Raw genomic sequence first — 20,110 nt, 5'->3', positions numbered from 1 at the left:
TTTGAGAAAGCATTTTCCCACAGAACAGTATTATGCTGTACCTGTCTGCAGTTGGTTTGTTCGTTTGTTTGTTTTTAATGAAGTAAGGCATCAATAAGCCTTTATTTTGAGAAAGCCTTCTTTACCCAGTGGACCAAGAACATTGTGCTATAGCAACAGGTACAGGACCACTCAGCTACAGCTGACTGTATCTACGCTCTTGTAGATGAGTGTGGTTGACCTTGTAACTTAAATGGAAAGGGATCGATTTTTTTTTTTAATTGCCCCAATGTAACAGAGAAGTTCTCTCTCTTTCTGGTGGAGTTTATTGTGTTTCCTTGCTGTTGGTAAACAGGAGAGTGGGTTTTCTTTAACCTGCCTTGACCATGTTTGCTTCTCTCTTCTCACCATCAGAGCTGCTGCTGTGACGTATAACATTTATAAATCATTCTGGAGCTTCTCGCTGTGGGTCTGGTCTTCCATGAATGCCCTTGAGGTGGAGGAATAGGAAACGAAATACATGTATCTACCTAGGTGTTAGAGGAGGCATAATTTGTAAAGTATGGAAATATCTAATTATGTGAAACCAGTCTTTGCAGTGTGACAAGATTAATGTACTCTGATGTGCACTCTGCATGACCTTGAGGTCTCTGTCCCCTGCCATGATCGTTCTCTTAACATCTGCTGGGTGACTACAAGGTATAAAAGGGCATGGGGCTACATAAGGCCACCAGGGTGTGTACAAGTAGGATTGAGCATACTAGAGTAGAAAATTGAGCCACTGTCTAATAAATCACATTAGTCTGCAGACTTTTAAATTTCGTACAAATTTGCTTTCATTCCCTTATAGAGTATTTCATTAAAAGACCTATTACCTCGTGCTTCAGTCTCTGGATCTGTAAGAAGGTGATAGGATTACATGGTAAAGTGTATCTAAAGCATTTAGTGGGGCCCCGGGCAGCTCAGTTGGCCGAGTGTCCGACTCTTGATTTCTGTTCAGATCATGATCTCAGAGTTTGTGAGACTGAACCCTGTGTTGGGCTCTGCCCTGACAGCACAGAGCCTGCTTGGGATTCTCTGTCTCTTTCTCTCTCTTTCTCCATCTCTTCCTCTCTTTCTGCCCCTCCCCTGTTCTCTCTCTCTCTCTCTGTCTCAAAATAAATAAGTAAACTTAAAAAAAAGCATTTAGAGTATACCCTGGCACAGAGTAAGTGCTCAGTTAGTATTAATTATTTAATGAAACAATTTTGCGGTATAAATGTAGGGTAGTAATTGTTGAAATGTGGTTATAGTTTTTTTTTTTTTTAAATAAAATCTTCTCTTTCCCCATGCTGTATGTTCTCTGTGATATCGAGAGAATAAATGGCTACTTTATGTATGTATGTATGTATGTATGTATGTATGTATGTATGTATTTTAGTTAGGAGCAATTAGGTAAGATGTCTTTTGGGACAGTGACAGGTTCTTTGCCTGTTGAGGCATGTAGTAGGAAGTGAAGATTTATTCTTTGTGGTGGACCCGGCCTATCTCTCTCTCCCTAGCTCCTACAAAGAGAATTTTTTAATCATAAAGCCTCTAATTTATGGTGGTTCCTGGTGGTAATAAGGTGGCCCTTGCAGGGCTTTAGAGTTCTTCCTTCAGCTGTGGTCAGGAGCCCATGCCAGCCATCCCCGACCTCCCTCACCCAACCTACTGTCAAGACACGTGGTCATTTCACAGGCTCAGCTTCCCGAGTTATTGACTTCAGGCCAAAAATAAATATTTAATTCCCTCTTCCAAAGTCTTTCGATGGCGTGTATACCAACAGAACTACACCCTTGCTATTAATTTGTGACATTTCTTGGAAACTCAAGATGCTAATAAGAACCGTCCAAATCCCATGGGGCACTGTTGGGTCAAGTACCTTTTCCATCGTAGTGTTCAGTTTTCCTTCCAGAAGTTCTTTAATTCTCTTTCTCAGAAGACACTGTTAGGAGTAAATCTCAGGACCGTGACATATTGGAGGGGGAGTGTTTCTGGCACAGCATACCACATTGGTCAGTATGGTAAGAGGAAATGTGTTTTCATCCTTTTTAGATATCAACAAATCAGAAAAACCTGTTGGTATAGTTTTTGGTGAAAAGAGGCATCAGATGAAAAAGTATAGTAATATTGTTGAGACACTTGTTTTAAATTCAAGCCGCTCTCCACTTCTTCTCAATTCTTCTGTCTCTCCTGTTTCTCCCCCCTCCCCCCAAGATGATGATGTACCCCCACGAGGACAATTTCACAGGTCAAAGGAAAGTTCTAAGAAATTCTGGGCATCTGAGTGTAGGGACTGTGGTCAAGGTAGGTGAATGCAATGCCAGCGTGATTAGATTAATTTGATTAGCTCAGTATCAAAATGGGTGAAAACTGAAGTTTGGATCAGAGTCCTGCTGAACTGGATTGACCAGTTACTTGAGTCAAAAATGTTGGAGTTGGTTTTCTCTGCAGAGTACAAGCACAGTAATGTGCAGTTGCCTGTTCATTTGATATTCTTGGGTATTTTTTATTGCTTGATCACCTATCTTAATGCTCAAAGGTCCACTTAAATGACAGTAAAAATAACCCAAGTGGTTTCTGAAAGCTTAGGTTTCCGCTGAAACAGAATGAGTCTGTACGATGCCAACGCTCTTGAATGTTGTTTTATAATAGTGTAACAACACCTGCTGGGGGATAAAATGCATTCGCTTCATCATACAAATTGTAAAATTGTGAAATATTTGGTAGAACACCGTTTCTTTACAGATCGAGGCCGTTCGTGGCCTGTGTTGGGGTAGTGATGTGAAGGAAGTGCCCCGCTGAAGTTTATTTTCCTGGGTGCGGGCTTACACAGGATTTTCACATGTAGGGATTCCTTGGCCTCTTTGCGCCCATTGCCAGTTATCTCACATAGCTTTTGCAAGGAAAACAGGTATTAGTGCACACAGCTTGGTGAACATTCCTAAGTGGAATTTCTAAATTGCCATTGGCCTTGGGCATTGGGAAGCCACACTGTTTTTAGTTGTGAGTAATTTGTTCCGTATCCCCTTCCATCACTAGGTGAATTACACTCCTTCCTCCCTCCAGCAAGCATAATTTGTCCCCAACGTTTTGCAGGTTGGAAGAAGCCAAGACAGGGTCCTTTTAGTCCTGATTAATGGATGAACTACAGTGTTGTAGTTTTTTTTGTAGTTTTTTTGTAGGATTGTTTTGTTTTGTTTTTAATCGATGGAGAAAAAAAAAGCTCAGGCATCAGCTGGTAATGTAGGATGTGTTTGTAATCATGTGATGGAGATAACTGTATATGAAGGTTCCTCAACTGGTGGGAGACCATGGTAGCACCAAGAGCAATCTGTTTGGAGTTAACATTGAACCAAGAAAAGGGATGTTTTGTGGGATTATTTATTTACTTATTTATTTTTGTGGGGGGTGGGTGGCCAAGATAAAGCACCAGTGTCATGGGAGATCCAGAGATCATCAAACTGAAAGAATCCAAAGCATGATGGGAGAATGTGTTGTCTCTTGCCATAGAGTAGACTGCCACCTGGCTTCCACCTTGTGTAATAGCAGCAAGATTGGGTATAAATTCAGGGCGTGCCAGTTCTGTGAGGAATTGCGTGTGTGTTCTTAACTAATTTTATGGTTTGCAAATACATTGGCATGTAATTACAATAATGATTCATTGAGTGTGTGCTAAGTGGATGCTTCTTTATTATTATTATTTTTGGTGCTTCCCTTCCTTCCTTCCTTCCTTCCTTCCTTCCTTCCTTCCTTCCTTCTTTTACCAAATATTTACTTACTCCTTTTACGTGCCAAGACCCCTTGTCAGTGTGGGGATATACGTGTGACAAAACAGACAGAAATCCCTGAATTCATGGGATGAACCTTATGAAACAGTTTCAGGCAGTGCTATAACCAGTCTCACAGACATAAAGGAATAGTCTTCAGACAGTCATTGAAACTTGTGCGTTGTGGAGGTTGATGCTAGGAGTATATATGTATATAACAGTATATAATGGAACACTGGATTGTACGTACTGAAATAGCGATCCTTTCCTGCCTCAGCCCCATGAGGGAGGGACTGTTACTGTCCCTTTTTTACAGAAGAGGGAAGCACGACGGAGATTTGCTCAAGATCACATAGCTCAGATCTCTTGTTCTTAGTGACAGAGCTGGGGATTCAAATACTGGTCTAATCCCAGAACCAAATTTTTTAAATCTAATCTTACATTGCCTCTTGAATTCGATATTATTTTTAAAATGAGTTTAGAGGATTTAAAATAAAGGACGGGCCTGATTGTGAGGCAGTTTTTAGATAACACTCTAGCTAGTCAAAGCATATTCATAGAAGAGTATCCTTTAGAATGGTTTTGATTCTATTATTTACGGTCCTTCAAGCTTTTTAATGTACTATTCATTGAAATGGTGATCCAGTTCCACTCGCTAGATATTGGAAATTGGCTTATTCATTGTCTCATTTGATTTTCTTTGTTGGCCAAATTTGTAGCTTATTTCTGATTTGTATGGAAAGAATGGTGGGATTAATTGACTTTCTCCCATTAATTAAAACAGTCGCCTGAGTGTAGTGCCCGAGAATTCCAAAATTGGAACTCTTAGGGGCTGGTCACATGGGTGGTTTCTTTTCTGGGCTTTTCTGCCATTGTTCTCTATATCCTTCGCCAAGATATAGAGCCTGGTGTCTTTTTTGACGCTCATCACTCCTTTGGAGTGTAAATGTTTTTCACGTTGGGGCGGCATACATAGAATATTAAATTCTTGGGAAATCATAACCAAAGGGAGCATTTTATTTCCTGCTCTTTGGTAGAAGCACTGCAATTTTTTTTTTCATGCCCTTTGCTTTGGCATACATATGTACATGTATTCCTTGTAAGACAATTTTGAAAGAACTTCCCCAAAATTTCAAACGTTTATGGGATCTGCATTTCTTCAGTATGGACAAAGGGTTGGATTTTGAACATTGCCTCTCAAAGCTGTTTTGTCAAGAGACAATTGAGTTATTTTCATGGAAAGCAAAAATGTATTATATAATCAATGCCTTAAGTAAACAGAGTAGAGTTAATATCGATTCTGTATCATTATATATATTTTTAATTAACTAAAGAGCCCAGGGGAGGAAAGCTCATTTTCTTAAATGTCTTGATAAAGGAAATGACTAAAGTTGTTTTTGGTTTTTTTTCCTCACACACGAAGAGTATAGCTTTCCAGCAATAACTTTCAAATAAGGATTCTGAAAAGGTGATGGAAAAGATTTCCCTTGTCAAAGAGGTTGTTATAAATGTAAGAAATTTGAGACTCTTCTGTGTTTATTGCAGATGAGACTCTCTCGGGTATGCCCCAAATGTGACATAATCCTCGCTTTTCATTTAGGCTGTCTTTGAGGCACATGGAGGTTAATGGACTAAGATATTGAAATATTTAAGAAATGGCAGGTGACGGAATTTGTCATGAGATCACAGTATCTGTATCACATTTGCTCCTAGTACCCACCATAGAAATACTGTGTATTATGAAAAGCCGATTAGGTTGAATGGAAAACATCCAGAGAGCTCACAGGATTGTTGTACAATTCTGTGTTTTTATGACCCAAGAGCGGTTCCGAGTTTATTCGTGATGGACGTTTTTAGAAACCTTGCCAAGAAATGTGGAGCCAGTTACATCAGGATTTGTCTTCCCAGTGCCAAACAGGGGAAGGACATTCCACGTGCTGACCTCAGCCCTGATGTTCTCATACCTTCAGCATTTTGGGTCCTGGAAGACTTGACCCACAAATCTTTGGTGTGTGCCAGCCTTGAATCATACGTGGCTTTCAGTAACTCCCCGCAAGTTGCCCGTGAAAGACACACCTTGTCTCAGACAGCGAAGAGAAATACAAATGAAAGGCATTAACACGTAAGCTTTGTTGGATGATGATGAGTGGCGATGAAGTGCTTTTTTATACCACAGCGTTGCCACAAAGTTCTTCTTGTAACCTTCTTCTTGATTCACGTACACCTGACATCTTGACCTTGCTTTGCAGAAGGCCGAAGAGATTGCCGAGGGTGGAGAGTCTGCCCTGGGACCAGACGGAGAGGTGAGGCGTTTTGCACCCATTTCTGCTCTGTTCTGCTCCGTGAGTCCCCACCATGCCCTACGGCACCATTTTCTGTGAATACCAACGTTATTTTTACTCAGCTATTCATTTCTAAGTAAAAATAGTAGTACATTAGCATAGTTGAAAATTAGAATAGCATAAAAGGGATATACTGGAAAGGCATCTTCCGTCTCAGACGAAGTTTCTTGTGTACCTTCTGGAATCTTCTGTGTACCTATATGTTTATGAATGTATAGCATGTGTGTAAGACCTTAAGTGATTGTATAATTGCATTTCCCCAGTAAATGATACAGAAACATAAAATATGACCCAGTTTCCTTAGTGTATTACTAATTTGAAATTATGAAACTCCATAAACAATTTACATATTTGGTTAACTTATTTTTTGACATTGCGTGTAGGTTTATGATAGGGCTTCTATGTGTGGAGTCATCAGCACATTCCTAAATGTTATTTCCTAGGATTTTGAAAATTCTCCTGAATCATGAGAACACAATTACTTATTTATTGGACTTTTTTTTCTCCGAAAACTCAAAGTTCTCTGCCAGTGATTCACATGAGGAGGTATACGTACCGCTCTCCACAGCCAAATGGGAGGGAGTATGTTTCAAACTGTCTTCTCTCATGGATTCTGATAAACCTGCTTGGGGAACCCTTCTAGAATCACTGTACATGGGAGGCGTACTCTGAATGTGAACATCCTGGATCCAGAGAAAAAGGTTGAAACCACTATTCTGCGCAGAAACTTCTTGAACAGTAAATGTGGCTTAACCACTGTAATCTATCACAGGGAAAGAAAGGATGGGGTTAAGAGTCTAACGTGTAAGGCCCTCTCAGTGGGCCATTCTAGGGGAAGAATACCATATATTGGAGCACTTAGAAACCACTCTGATTTGTAATAGCCCCCAGCCTTACCTGAGCATGCCTCACAAGGGTCTGTAACTAACAAGCACACAGGGAGAGATTTAACGTGTTAGCGGAACAATGCTCTTACCTCTTATCATCTCTTGGGAAAATTAGCCACTGCTCTTGGGCTTGTGACATGCACCTTTTTTTTTCTTTTAATCTCGACACATGTGCATTCTGTTTGCTCAAGTTGGCAAAGTGGACATCTTCCTCAGTTTGTTTTGAAATCATGTTCTTACACTCTGCTGTGCTCATTCAGTGCTTTTTGCCAAAGATCTAATTCCAGCTACGGTGATTCCCAATTTTCTTTGAGGCATGACATAAGAATGAAAAAGCTATATTATAATAGTTCAAGGTAACGTAAGCTGACTTTTCCAAGGGAGGCGATAGCGACTGGTAGGTCTTGATCACATGGGTGTGTAGATGACCTTTCACATTAAAGAGAAAGAAACGTCGTGCGTGCAAAGTAATGGTATTCACATGCATCGCTTTAGCACACATAAAAGAAAAACAAAAAAGACAGTTTGGAGTAATCCTTTTCTTTTTTTAAAGCTTATTTTGGTTGATAATCATAACATATTGTTTTTTATTCTTACAGTGTTTTCTTAACGGAGAAGGGAGAAAGAACTTTTTTTTTCTGGTCATTTTTAAAAAAATTTTTTTAAATGTTTATTTTCGAGAGAGACAGAACACACGTGGGGGAGGGGCAGAGAGAGAGGGAGACACAGAATCCAAAGCAGGCTCCAGGCTTTGAGCTGTCAGCACAGAACCCAACGCGGGGCTCAAACCCACAAACCGTGAGATCCTGACCTGAGCCAAAGTCGGAGGCTCAACCAACTGAGCCACCCAGGCGCCCCTCTGGTCATTTATTATAAAGATACGTAAGATAAGCTACTGTATACTGTTTTTCCTACCATTTATATTTAACTTCAATTAAGAACAATTTAGGAAAAATCCTTTGGAATTGATAAGTTCTCTAAATATTGAATTTTATTACCTTTAAGGAGATAGATAACTTGAGGACTCCTAAAACATCAAGCATTTCCAAACCAACAACGTCTGGCCTGGGGGTCTGCTCCTAGAGGTGACGTCACCCTGTAATGAGTTGCACGCATTTGCATAGGATTACTCCATTTTCACGCCTCTTAAAAAAATTTGTTCTCTGAAGTAGGTTGAATGCAGCCTCTGCAATTTCATTTTTTTCTCCTAATGTTCTGAGCAAGCCATTTTTCATTGAGAGCCTAATAATGAACTTCAGCTCAGTCTTGGCCCGTTCGCCAGGTTTCAGATGAGCAGAGCTTTTTGCTTTAAAATCCTACTCCTAGCACCCATGGCTGCATTAGATGCCAGGCCATTTGGTTCTGCAGAAGCTTAGACTGGCCCCTCATGAGGTGACAGTACCTTTCTCTGTTCCTGTTTTCTCAGAAACCATGACTTTGCAATAGTTGTTATCTGGGGAAGTATTATTTGGGGGTTGAGGGTTCTGAGTTGCAAATGGCAAAAATCAACCCTGCCAGATTTAAGTGAGAAGAGAATATGTTAATGGGATATTGGGTAATTCATTGGATCTCCAAGAAAGCCCGGAGAACATGCCTCAAGGCTACAGCCAGCGTTGAGCTGAACAGCTCGACAACGAGACCTATGGCTGACGCTGGGAGTCGGGCAGGAGCTCCACAAGGCCACTTGCTGTGCTCTGCCCTCCCTCCAGCATGCCTGTTTCTGCCGGCTTCCCCAGCCTTCTGGGTCCCTATACAGAGCCTTGGTGAGTGCGTCCGGTGGATGGAGCTGAGGTCTTGTGCTGGTAGCCTTGCTGTAAGAGAGGCTGGTGTTTTCAGCTTCTTCAGTAGGAGGTGGTATTCCACTTCCTGCCAGGATTCCATAGGTGGTGAACTTTCCATTCACAGAAAAAGGGTTCAGATGCTGGGCAGCCAAAAGGCTGAGAAATGCCCAGCACAGAATTGGGAGGCTGTGTGAACACCAAGCGGTGATGTGTATTTTTTTTTTCTCCTTTCTAGCCCATAGATGAAAGCAGTCAGATGAGTGACCTCCCTGTCAAAGTGACTCACACAGAAACTGGCAAGGTCCTGTTTGGACCAGAAGCACCCAAAGCAAGTCAGCTGGACGCCTGGTTGGAGATGAATCCTGGGTATGGCCTAAAAGCAGAAATACTGGGGGAGGGGGCACCTGGGAGGCTCAGTCAGTTGAGCGTCCAACTTCAGCTCAGGTCATGATCTCAGAGTTCGTGAGTTTGAGCCCCGCATCAAGCTGTCTACTGTCAGCACAGAGCCTGCTTCAGATCCTCTGTCCCCCTCTCTCTGCCCCTCCTGCGTGCTCTCTCCCTCTCTCTCTCTCTCTCTCTCAAAATAAATTGAAGCAAGCAAACAAATAAAAAAGCCAAAAAAACAATAAAGCAGAAGTACTGGCCTCCTTTGACTTCTTAGAGTTTTGTGCTCCTTTTACAATCTTAGAACTAAAACAGCATGACCTTTACCGATCTGGTTAAAGTTATTTCACCTGCATCTGTCATTTGTGCATAGAACATGCTAGTTAGGTCACGGGTGTACATATTGTCTTATAGTTTAAAAAACTAAGCCCCCTCTCGTTCCCACTCCTTTTCCTGTAGTTACGAAGTCGCCCCCCGATCCGACAGCGAAGAGAGTGATTCTGATTACGAGGAGGAGGTATGTAGTCACCTGTGTTTAGAGTGTATGGGTTTGAAAATTAATGGGGGAGGCACCCGTGTCTGTCGGTCGCGTCTTCCTCCAGTGTTGGCCTTTGGAGGACGCCTGGGGCTGAGGGATGAGCCAAAGCCGTGATGGCACAATCCCCACGGTACAGTGACCTCTCGGGGGCTCGTGGCCAATGGGGAAATTTGGTGAATTCTAAATTTATATGAATCCAAGAAAACAGAAGCTGATATTATGTTGGAGGGGACAGAACGGTCTTTTGGGGAGAATTGGAGATGGTTTCCTTTGGGAAGGCAGCGCCTTGCCTTACCTGGTTTGCACTGAGACTTAGTCACCTAAAGGTTTCTGCAGTCCTGTAAGCCTTAGAGTGTATTTGCAGTCAAACACCTGGAGACTTAGACGAAAGGGCAACATGGGCTTGTTTGAATGAGGTTATTGACCCTCTTGGTTTCTCTTTAAACATGATTCTGGTTTGAATTCCTTGGATATACCCATGACCCAAGGAGAAGCATGTTTCTCAGTCTCTTGGAGGGAGCAGTCAGGACATCTAGAGCCTGAGATGGTAATTTTGGACACTTTTAACAGAACTTAAGAAATAATAGTAAAGGTTTTTTTTTTTTTTTTTAGACCAACTGCGAAATGCTTAATAATTACAAATAGGAGGGTTAAAAGAAGACTTTTATCTCCTTTATGAGAGCATTGTTATTGAGTGGTCATTAATTCTGTTTGCCAGCCTTGGAAGAATGTTAGTTCAGAAAGTGCTGTGGCATAGATCCACAGACTGGGTCATATAGCTCACCAGAGTTTTAAGACAATTGTCATTTTCTTCTGTTTTGTGGCCCCCCCCCCCCATTTTTTCCCCAAAGGAATCTACCATGAACACTTGTTAACTTTTACAAAGAGGAAAAAATAATAAAAGTTATGTTGAGGAAAAATAATAAAAGTTATGTTAAAAAAAAAAAGAAGCACCCCATTAAACTGCTTTGGGTTGCATGCTATTTATTTCTTATAGGCCACTTTTGTTCCAAGGCCTTTGAAGCTTACAAAATCAATTTTAAAAATGTTTCTTGTTTACTCGGATGAGTGTGTCCATAAGTGACCCATTGGAAGCATCTTGTCATTGAGTAAGAGAACCAGGGAGGGACAGAGATGAGATACAGTAGGCTGCTGAACCCCCAGCTATCAGCCCAAGACTGACCCCTGCAGACAGCTCTAGGCAGCCGGGAATAGAGTGAACTCTGACCCAGGGGTCTAGAAACCCTGAGTCCTCATCTTGGGTCTCCCACTCATGGCGAGTCATGTTCCCCTCAAAGAACTTCATCCCTTGCCTGGAAAACGAAAGACCTGTACTGCCTCCTCGCCGGACCCCCAGCATCTCAATGATCTGTTGTCCTAGGTTTGATTGTCCGTGTTAACATCATGTTAACATGATGATATGAACATATGTCAGTTCATATGTTTTCATGCAGGAGTTGTGGGAAAGCATTATTCTCTTGAAACCTGCTTTTAAAGAATTTCTCCTGGACTATCTAAAGGGCTGAGCCTTCAACACCAGTGGTTGATAGTGCACATAATGGCTACATAGCAAAGCTTTCAAACAGATCAGCAGATCATAGTACACAGTTGAGAGGTGGAGATAGTGAGTCCTTTGCCAAGTTATTGACAGTTTTAATCTAAATTCAGAAATATGTGATAGGAAGTAGTCACAGAAGGCAGTGTGTTCACAAGCTCCAGCCCCTCTACCTTGAATGCATGGGGGACGACTGGCATTATCAGAGAGCATTTTTATGAGAAGGATCATAGCAAGCCTCTAAAGTCTGGCTTTGGAGAGGAGGCTCTAGAATGTTTCTAAGTGAGAGAAGATACGGTCTGCAGGACTCTGATAACCAAACAATGATAAATACCCATCTGCCATGACTTTTCCATATTCATTCTTGGGAGTGAGTGTTCTAAGGGATCCTCAGAGGGTTTCTCTTATTCTCTTATTCAATGATTTAAACAGAAATGGAATGGCGTATTGCCTGGTTCAGGTAAGTATTACATTTACTTCCTCCCTTAATTGTGTTTCCTCTGTCTGTGAAGTTGAGTACCACCCAGTCGCTTTTCAGAAAATGCCTACCGTCGAGGTTCCCTCACGAAAGTGGACTCTTTCCTGTGTCTTTGTTCCCTCCCCAGGATGAAGAAGAGGAGTCCAGTCGGCAGGACACGGAAGAGAAAATACTTCTGGATCCAAACAGTGAAGAGGTTTCTGAGAAGGATGCCAAGCAGATCATTGAGTGTGTATCGCTCAGTTTTCTCCCTTGTCAGTGTGTTTCAGGAGGATTGTGCTTTATGGATTTTCTTGTAGAAAATTTTGTTTAAGGAAGGAGGCCGACCGACCTTACGCCCACACCCCACGTGAAATGAATGTGGCGACTGAGGTCACCCACCGAGCTTTGGGGGCTCATCTCCTTCCTTCCTCCCAAATCCCCATCTCCAGCTCAGCATCACTCCTGGGCTTCTCCCCGACCTTGGCCTTCGGTGCTAGGACTGAACTGATCAGACCGGCCCTACTAGCTGGCTGCTCGGCTGCTCTTCCCACCTTGACACTCACCCTGAGCCCGCCACCCCCACCCTGTGAGAAATGCCATTCCCTCTTAGTCCCCGTTAACCCCCGTCCTGCCCAGTCTCCGCAGCACCCCAGGACCCCTCAGCGCCCTCTTCTCCCGGTGTTCAATTGCTGGCTCCATTCTTCACCCCAGCCATCCTCTGTGTCGGCACTTTGCTTGTGTAGCTCTAATATTAAGAGAAATCTTGGAGGAAATAATGTGCAAAATACAACATTTAAAAAAATTTTTTTAATATTTATTTTATTTTTGAGAGAGAGAGAGAGAGACAGAGCGAGAGTGAGGGAGGTGCAGAGAGAGCGGGAGACACAGAATCCAAAACAGGCTCCAGGCTCTGAATTGTTAGCACAGAGCCTGATGCAGGGCTCAACCCATGAACCATGAGATGACCTGAGCCAAAGTCAGACGCTTAACCAACCGAGCCACCCAGGCGCCCTGCAAAATACAACATTTATTTATTTATTTATTTGTTTATTTGTTTATTTATTTATTTATTATTTAAATATTTATTCATTTTTTGAGAGACAGAGAAGAGAGCACAGCAGGGGAGGGGCAGAGAGAGGGGGAGACACAGAATCCGAAGCAGGCTCCAGGCTCTGAGCTGTCAGCACAGAGCCCGATGCGGGGCTTGAACTCATGAAATGAGAGATCATGACCTGAGCCGAGGTCGGACGCTTAGCTGACTGAGCCACCCAGGCGCCCTGCAAAATACAACATTTTAAAGTGATGAGGTTTTGGGGCACCTGGGTGGCTCATTCGGTTGAGCATTCAACTCTTGGTTTTGGCTCAGGTCATGTTCTGATGGCTTCATGGGTTTGAGGCCCGCATCAGGCTGTGTGCTGACAGCCTGCTTGGGATTCTCTCTCTCCCTGTCTCTGCCCCTCCCCCATGCGCACTGTCTCTGTCTCCCTCAAAATCAATAAATATAAATTTTATTAAAAAACAAATAAATAATAAAAGGGATGAGTTTTAAAGGAAACACCCAGAAATAGGAAATAGGCCCCACATTAGGAAACTTTGTTTTCTGTTTGCCATTCCTCCTTTACCAAAGGTCTAGTACCCCACCCCCACCTTTGATGGTCCTCACTGCTTGTGGAATAAAATACCAGCTGGTTAACAAGACATAGGAAGCTGAAACCGGCCTGTCTTTCCTATCCCTTTGCTCCCTCTCTCAGCTGCTGGGCAAGCTCATGCTCGTATCGGTCATTTGAGGTCAAGCGGGCCTGCACGCAGACCCGGATTCCACTACTTTTTATGTGGCCCAGACAAATGAATTAACCTCTGTGAGCCTACAGCTCCCCACAAGCGTAAAATGGGGATGGACAGTACTCAGTCTACCTTGCTAATTCTGTGAGGGTTACAGATCGTGTATTTGAACTAGAAGACAGGAAGTAGGTGATCGATACACCGTACTCACTGCAGCTATTTTAGGCTCCCCATTCAGGCACCAAATTACCTGAGGATGATTCTCCACTCTCTGTCCCAGGACAGCGAAGCAAGACGTGGATGATGAGTACAGCATGCAGTACAGTGCCAGGGGCTCCCAGTCCTACTACACGGTGGCCCATGCCATCTCGGAGAGGGTGGAGAAGCAGTCCGCCCTCCTCATCAACGGGACCCTGAAGCATTATCAGGTAATGGGTGTGGTCTGTGCCCTCCTGGCAAGTCACAGTCTTGTACCTAATTTTCGTCGGAGTGGGTCTTGCACAGGCGCGTGTCAATTGCTTAAGAAGTTTGGTGATGGGAGGCATTTGGGGTCCCATTGTTAAGATGATTCTCTTCCGTGGTGCCTCCCATTTTTGTTTCAGAGCACTTCCATTTTACCACCTGACTAGGGCATACCCATTTTCTCTTCCATGATTTTCGGATGAATTGCGTCTTAAGAAATATGGGCTTTAACATTTGGAACGGTTTTCTTGTGGGTCTCTGCACAATGGGAAACCCAGCCACATTCTGTATGTAAAGGAACATCTGTGCCTCGTCTTGAAGTAAATGAAGCATTTTTTTCAAAACTTGCAGTGGTGGCTAGAGTTTAATGCCATGGATTCAGCTTCTGGGAGCCACTGTCTACTATATTTATGCTTTTTTTTAAGACACCATAAAATGGGGAGCTCTGGTGAAAAGTATACTGTAAACATAACAGACGTTGCATTTGGCCTGTTGGAATAAGGTCAGCTCCTGTCTTCTACCTCCTGCCACTTTGGTGTTTCCCAAAGTGTGTTCCTTGGAACATTTGTCTCAGGAGATGTACCTTAAAAAGAAAAAAAAATGTTCTGTGGTCAAATAAATATGGGCAATACTATCAGCTGTAAGTAGGATTATTGCATAATTTAATATCGCAAATTTGGATGCTTAGGAGCATGTATAGAAGCCCTTCCTATAAATACCAGGCATAACCCAGGACTATCCTGAGCCAAGCAGACATATGGGCACCTTGGAAGTGACCCTCCTGGTAAGCCCTGCTGTGCAGGAGCGCATTCACGACTCTGCAAAAATAAACGTGTGACCTATGATTGCACATCAGCATCCTGCAGTGAAATAACTTTAACTTCCTAATCCCCAGATTTCTTTGACCACCAAATTTTATGTTGATATCCCCTATTAACATGCTATAAAATTAGTGTGTTTTGGAATATACCTCAGGAAATTTTGGTTTAAGTTGTCAGACTTCTTGGACTCGGCTCCTGTAAACTTTTTTTTTTTTTAATTTTTAAAAAATTTATTTATTTTCAAAAGAGAGAGAGCCCTAGTGGGGGAGGGGCAGAGAGAGCAAGAGAGAGAGAGAGAGGGAGCGACACAGAATCTGAAGCAGGCTCCAGGCTCTGAGCTCTCAGCAGAAAGCCCGATGAAGGGCTCCAACCCACGAACCATGAGATCATGACCTGAGCTGAAGCCAGACACTTAACCAACTGAACCACCCAGGCACCCCTCCCCTAAACTCTTAATACTGGGCACTGTGCTTGCTGCCATTGTGGGGGGTGAAGGTTGCATTGCCCATTGCCACAGTCCCCTTCTCGATTTGAATTAAGGTGCCAGCAGTCTGTACCCACTGCTGCTTTTGCATCACCGGTTCAAGTACCAACCTGATGTAAAAGGTGAATTAGTGATATTGTGAGAATAGTTTTAACTTTGGGTATGCTCTGAAAATCTCCCCAGCAGGAGCCCCTGGAGCACACTTGGAGAACCACTGTTCTGGCTGTAGTAAGGTCATGGTTTCTCCAAAGACCATGCTATTTTCACGAGGTTCCGAGTTGTTTTCATCGTACTTGGCATAGATGTCAACTCAGTTTGTTCTAGTAAACTGTTGTCGGTCTGCACGGAGAAGATGCATACTTTGGAATATTCATAAATCAGTGTTAATGCCACACTGATTTCCTCCCGCCATCCAACACCTTTCTAATCCCCTGACATCACAGTCCTTTCACACCTGTCTCCCCGGTTTCCGGTTGTGCGTTTTATGCCCCTCCTCCTCTCCAGGCCACTGTAGATTTCCTGAGCATGCGCATCAGACCCCTTCCGGGTTTTCGCTCCACGGAGTTGCTTCTTGCAAAGCTGCGGCTCAGCGCCTTCCTGGATCTCTGTCCACGCGTTAGCTTTCTGTCACCTTGCTCCTTGACACATTTTTTTGTGTCATTAATAGTTCTGTAACCCTGGCACTGTGGATGGGGGTGGTGGGGAGGCTCTTCTGCTGCTTCCTGGGAAAGCCGCACAAGTGTGCTTCACTGCCCGAACCCTCCAGTTCTGCGGTCTAGGGAAATCCAAATCCCTTCCTACAGTTTCATGACTTTCTAGTCTCCTGTGCTGCCCACTCGTGCTCCTGTTTTATCTAGGTTGAACGCAGATGCAAAATTCAGCCCCTTTGCCAGTTTTCGTTAAAAAAAAAAAAATCCACTAAACCACTGTTCAAATGCTTTTGGTGTTTAGTTGACTTTCCAAAAGGTCTGGTGGTCTCAGGGTCCTCTTGCAGTCATGCAACCCCTCCCACCCGCCACTGTGGTGGCCACTCATTTCCCCTCTTGCCTTCTCTATCTTTGCCCATGCCCTCAGAGCCCTCCCTGTTTCTCCCATCTCCTGGTGTTGCTGTCCTGCAAAATCCTGTAGGATGATTGGGCGTTTTGCATGGTACAAGGTGGCCCAAGTGGCCTATGGACGTATTTCTGCAGACCTGCTCGATACAATTGCATATATGTGCTAGTACCGTTTTAAGTAAGTTTATAGTATTTATATGTATGCCACATACTTTCAAGCACTTCTTAGACCATGTGTATGTGTGAATGCCTTTTGTCTCCTCTTGGACTGGAAACTTCTGAAGGGAGGCATGCATCCTCCACACCCCTCATCCGTCTTCTCTACCTCGGTGCATGGTCCTTTGCACAGAACAGTCACTTAATAACTAATGAAAATCATTGAATTACTCGCTTTGTTCTTACATAAAATAAATTAAGAGGAACATTTCCCTAAGTATAACTTCATCAGCAAGCTAAGTTGGTTTCAGCAGATATGCGTATTTATGTATTTGTATATTTATACACATTTACTTCTGTGTATCATCTAGGTGAATAGTTCTATGTATTATGTAACATGTAAGTAAATGTATATCATGTAAATAAATACATTAAATTGCTTCTACCATTGAAATCCAACATGTGTGGGATGGTAGTGGTATTGGTGGTTGGGGGAAGGAAGTGGAGCAGTTCCGTATTTTCACCCAAGCTTTCTTGTAGTTAACACAGGAACCCCAAAGCCGCATCTCTGGTGCAGAGCTCTTGTACTTGAAAAATCTGTGGGACCTGTTTGCAGGTAGTCAGCTTCCAGTGTGCTGCCCATGGGGGGCACCCACATTGCAAAGTGGTGCCTGGGAGCTTTTTCTCCACCAGGAAATGTGCTCCTGTGGACCCAGCAGCGCGCCCCTGGCTCCCCGGTCACCCTGCTTCCTCCCGGAGGGGATCCCGCCCCGGGGGAGTCTCTACGTTGCCAAGAAGGCTGTTTCTAATGATCTCTGATCTGTGTGCCAAACCTGCCTTCTGGTTTGTTTGTCTCTAATCCTCACATTGGCTTTTTGTTCTTGGAGTGGTTGGAATGGATTTTAGTTTGGGTTTTCTTCATTTATAATCACTGTGGAATGTCATATACTGTGAAATGCTAAGTAGGGATGAGCAGGAAAGCTGCTTAAAATCCCACCAGTATGCTGCAGCCCGTCATTTCTAAATCTGATTAACACTTAGCACCTGCCAAGCAGCCGGAATGATTACAGGCTCATATTTTAAATTCTTTTTGTGTTGGTGCTTCCCCCCACTTGCCTACTGTGGGAAATGCAACCTACGGCACCGAGGAGTTAAGAAGTCACAGCCTCACTTGAGTTGTATTAGTATTAATTACCTGTGCAGATCTTGGATAATTGAAGCAATTACTCTTCATTTCAGCTCCAGGGCCTGGAATGGATGGTTTCCCTGTATAATAACAATTTGAACGGGATCTTAGCTGATGAAATGGGGCTAGGAAAGACCATACAGACCATTGCCCTCATCACTTATCTGATGGAGCACAAAAGACTCAATGGCCCCTATCTCATCATTGTTCCCCTTTCGTAAGTAAAGTCATTTATTTCGCACTATCTTTCCCTAGGTTGTAGATTGCCCTCTTAGTAGCTCATCTTTGTTTTTTCATTTAAGACAGAATTTTAGCAGGTCGTGGGATTACCAAGAGCATCTAATCTGGATTTAGGTTTTCACTGCCCACCCTCCCCCCCCAACCCCCGGCCTCTTTGAATGGCTGTTTAAACACAGGACAAAGTGATTTTATCAGCCATTAGCCCTGTAGTCTACACAGCCTGCACAGGGCACAGTTAGATCTTATTCATTGTGACACCTTAAGTGACTCCCGAGGTGGAAAGGCTTGGACATATTTTTTTTTTAAGATTTCTTTGATAGCTTTCCCTTGTCCCATTTCCAAAAGGTTGCAGAAATTCAAAAAGTATGTCTTATTCAACCTGCCTTCGCTGTATCTTTTAAAGCAGAAGCTAAATCACAGTCGTAACTGAATTTTGCATTAAACTGCCTTTGGTACATGCAGGTTAATTTCAGCCATCAGGACGGGTCTTGCTGTTCTCCATTCAGTTCCCAGAGCCTGGCCCACTGTGCGTCTCCTTGGAGGTCTTTCTTTGACTCTTCTGAGAGAAGGAATACCTGTTCAGAAGAGCCCCCCTTCCAGAGTGGGGTCTCTGGCTGTGGGTGTTAGATTACAGTTTTAGTCCCTGAGATCTTTGTCGATCCCAGTGTTGGTACAGTCTTGGACCTTGAGAAAAAAAGGATTCTGGTTTAGCCTTTGCAAATTCGGTCCAAACGAGGACTATTTATTTGCAAGCCTTCTGAATCTGCATTATCCAAATCCGTGGTATTTAGACATCCTTTGTATTATATCTACGTTTCAAGTATATATTTTGCTCTTTACCTATATTGTTCATGTTCGGACTCCTATATTATGGTGATGTTTTCAGGGATTTAAAAAAAAAAGGGCATTCAATGCTTTTCCCCTTACTCTATCTTCACATATTTATTTAATGTTTTCATGTGCTTTTTAAAATTTCTTTTTCCTGACTCAACTTTTCTGTGCACTTACATGGCTGCTTCTAAAGAGTCCCCACATCACTCTGGCAATTGCTAAGGTTTTTCTTCCCCCTCTATGTTTATGCATTAATTTTTTTTTTTCCTTACGAGATTTCTTAGGAACTCACACACACACTTGTCATGCTTTGGGGCGTCTTATTCTCCACTTATCTCTTATTTCCACACCTTTAAAAGAGATACTTAGTTGAGATAATTTATAGTCTCTAGCCCCTTTCAAGGTGAGGCCTGAGCATGAATAAGAACATCTTTTTAACCACTGATTTTTCATACAAATGTCTTTTTCTCTGAATGTTTTCTTTTTTGTTCCATAGGACTCTGTCTAACTGGACATATGAATTTGACAAATGGGCTCCTTCTGTGGTGAAAATTTCTTACAAGGTTTGGAATGCTGTATTTATATATAAATGTGGAGAAGCAAAAAATAGACCCTATTTTTTTTTCTTCGTTCCATATGCACATCTGTGAACTGTATTTGGTTGTAAAGTTTTGTCATGTACATCATGTACCAAACAGTGTGAGTTAATCATCCCAAGAAGATTACTGTAATAAACCATAATTACTTTCAGATAGTGAAATGCAGAAGAAAATTGTTAATTATCATATTGCGAGGTTTCTGATGAGAGTAATACAAATGACAAATATCGCGCATTCCGCGTGCCTCTATGCCCACGGTTCCCGCAAAGTTCGCAATTACCCGGGCGCTTGGGCTGCCTGCTGCACGGTCCCATAGAAATGAAGCATTCCACCAGGGCAGCAGGGTCTCTGCTACCTCGAGGTTGCCATAATTTCCTTTTTTCTCTTTCCCCACCCTCAGTTTTCACTGGGAAATCCTGTCTGTAAGGGTCTGAAAACTGTCCAGATGTGTGCGATTTTGCCAAGCACTTTCTTCCTGGATAATAGATCTGTATATGATAATGCATATATGTGCAATTCTCAGTCACGTGTCTGGGCTCCATTAAGCCATGAATAGTGAGACAAAATGCTCACATTACTTCCATTGGGATATATATATATATATATATGTATGTATATATGTATGAATTTCTTTCCATTCAGGGCACCCCTGCCATGCGTCGCTCCCTTGTCCCCCAGCTGCGGAGTGGCAAATTCAACGTCCTCTTGACTACTTATGAGTACATTATCAAAGACAAGCACATTCTTGCAAAGGTATGTTTGAAAAAAAAAATTCTT

At 42.9% G+C, this 20,110-nt stretch overlaps 1 protein-coding gene across 8 annotated transcripts in view; it reads left to right on the top strand.

Annotated features, from left to right (window-relative positions):
- The window catches only part of SMARCA2 (SWI/SNF related BAF chromatin remodeling complex subunit ATPase 2), a 179,900-nt gene that overhangs the window by 48,696 nt on the left and 111,094 nt on the right, over positions 1-20,110 (top strand). For all 8 annotated transcript variants that reach the window (XM_060610133.3, XM_060610139.3, XM_060610135.3 and 5 more), the window contains exons 10-17: positions 6,020-6,073; positions 9,016-9,146; positions 9,624-9,681; positions 11,863-11,963; positions 13,780-13,927; positions 17,717-17,880; positions 19,231-19,297; positions 19,976-20,086. In XM_060610133.3, the coding sequence (XP_060466116.1) occupies positions 6,020-6,073; positions 9,016-9,146; positions 9,624-9,681; positions 11,863-11,963; positions 13,780-13,927; positions 17,717-17,880; positions 19,231-19,297; positions 19,976-20,086 (834 nt within the window). The remainder of the gene's footprint in view (positions 1-6,019; positions 6,074-9,015; positions 9,147-9,623; positions 9,682-11,862; positions 11,964-13,779; positions 13,928-17,716; positions 17,881-19,230; positions 19,298-19,975; positions 20,087-20,110) is intronic.

The sequence above is a fragment of the Panthera onca genome, chromosome D4 (assembly GCF_046562875.1).
Source record: "Panthera onca isolate mPanOnc1 chromosome D4, mPanOnc1 haplotype 2, whole genome shotgun sequence".
NCBI classification, from domain to species: domain Eukaryota; kingdom Metazoa; phylum Chordata; class Mammalia; order Carnivora; family Felidae; genus Panthera; species Panthera onca.
The sequence above is the reverse complement of the archived record's forward strand: the minus strand, read 5'-3'. Positions and strand labels throughout refer to the sequence as shown.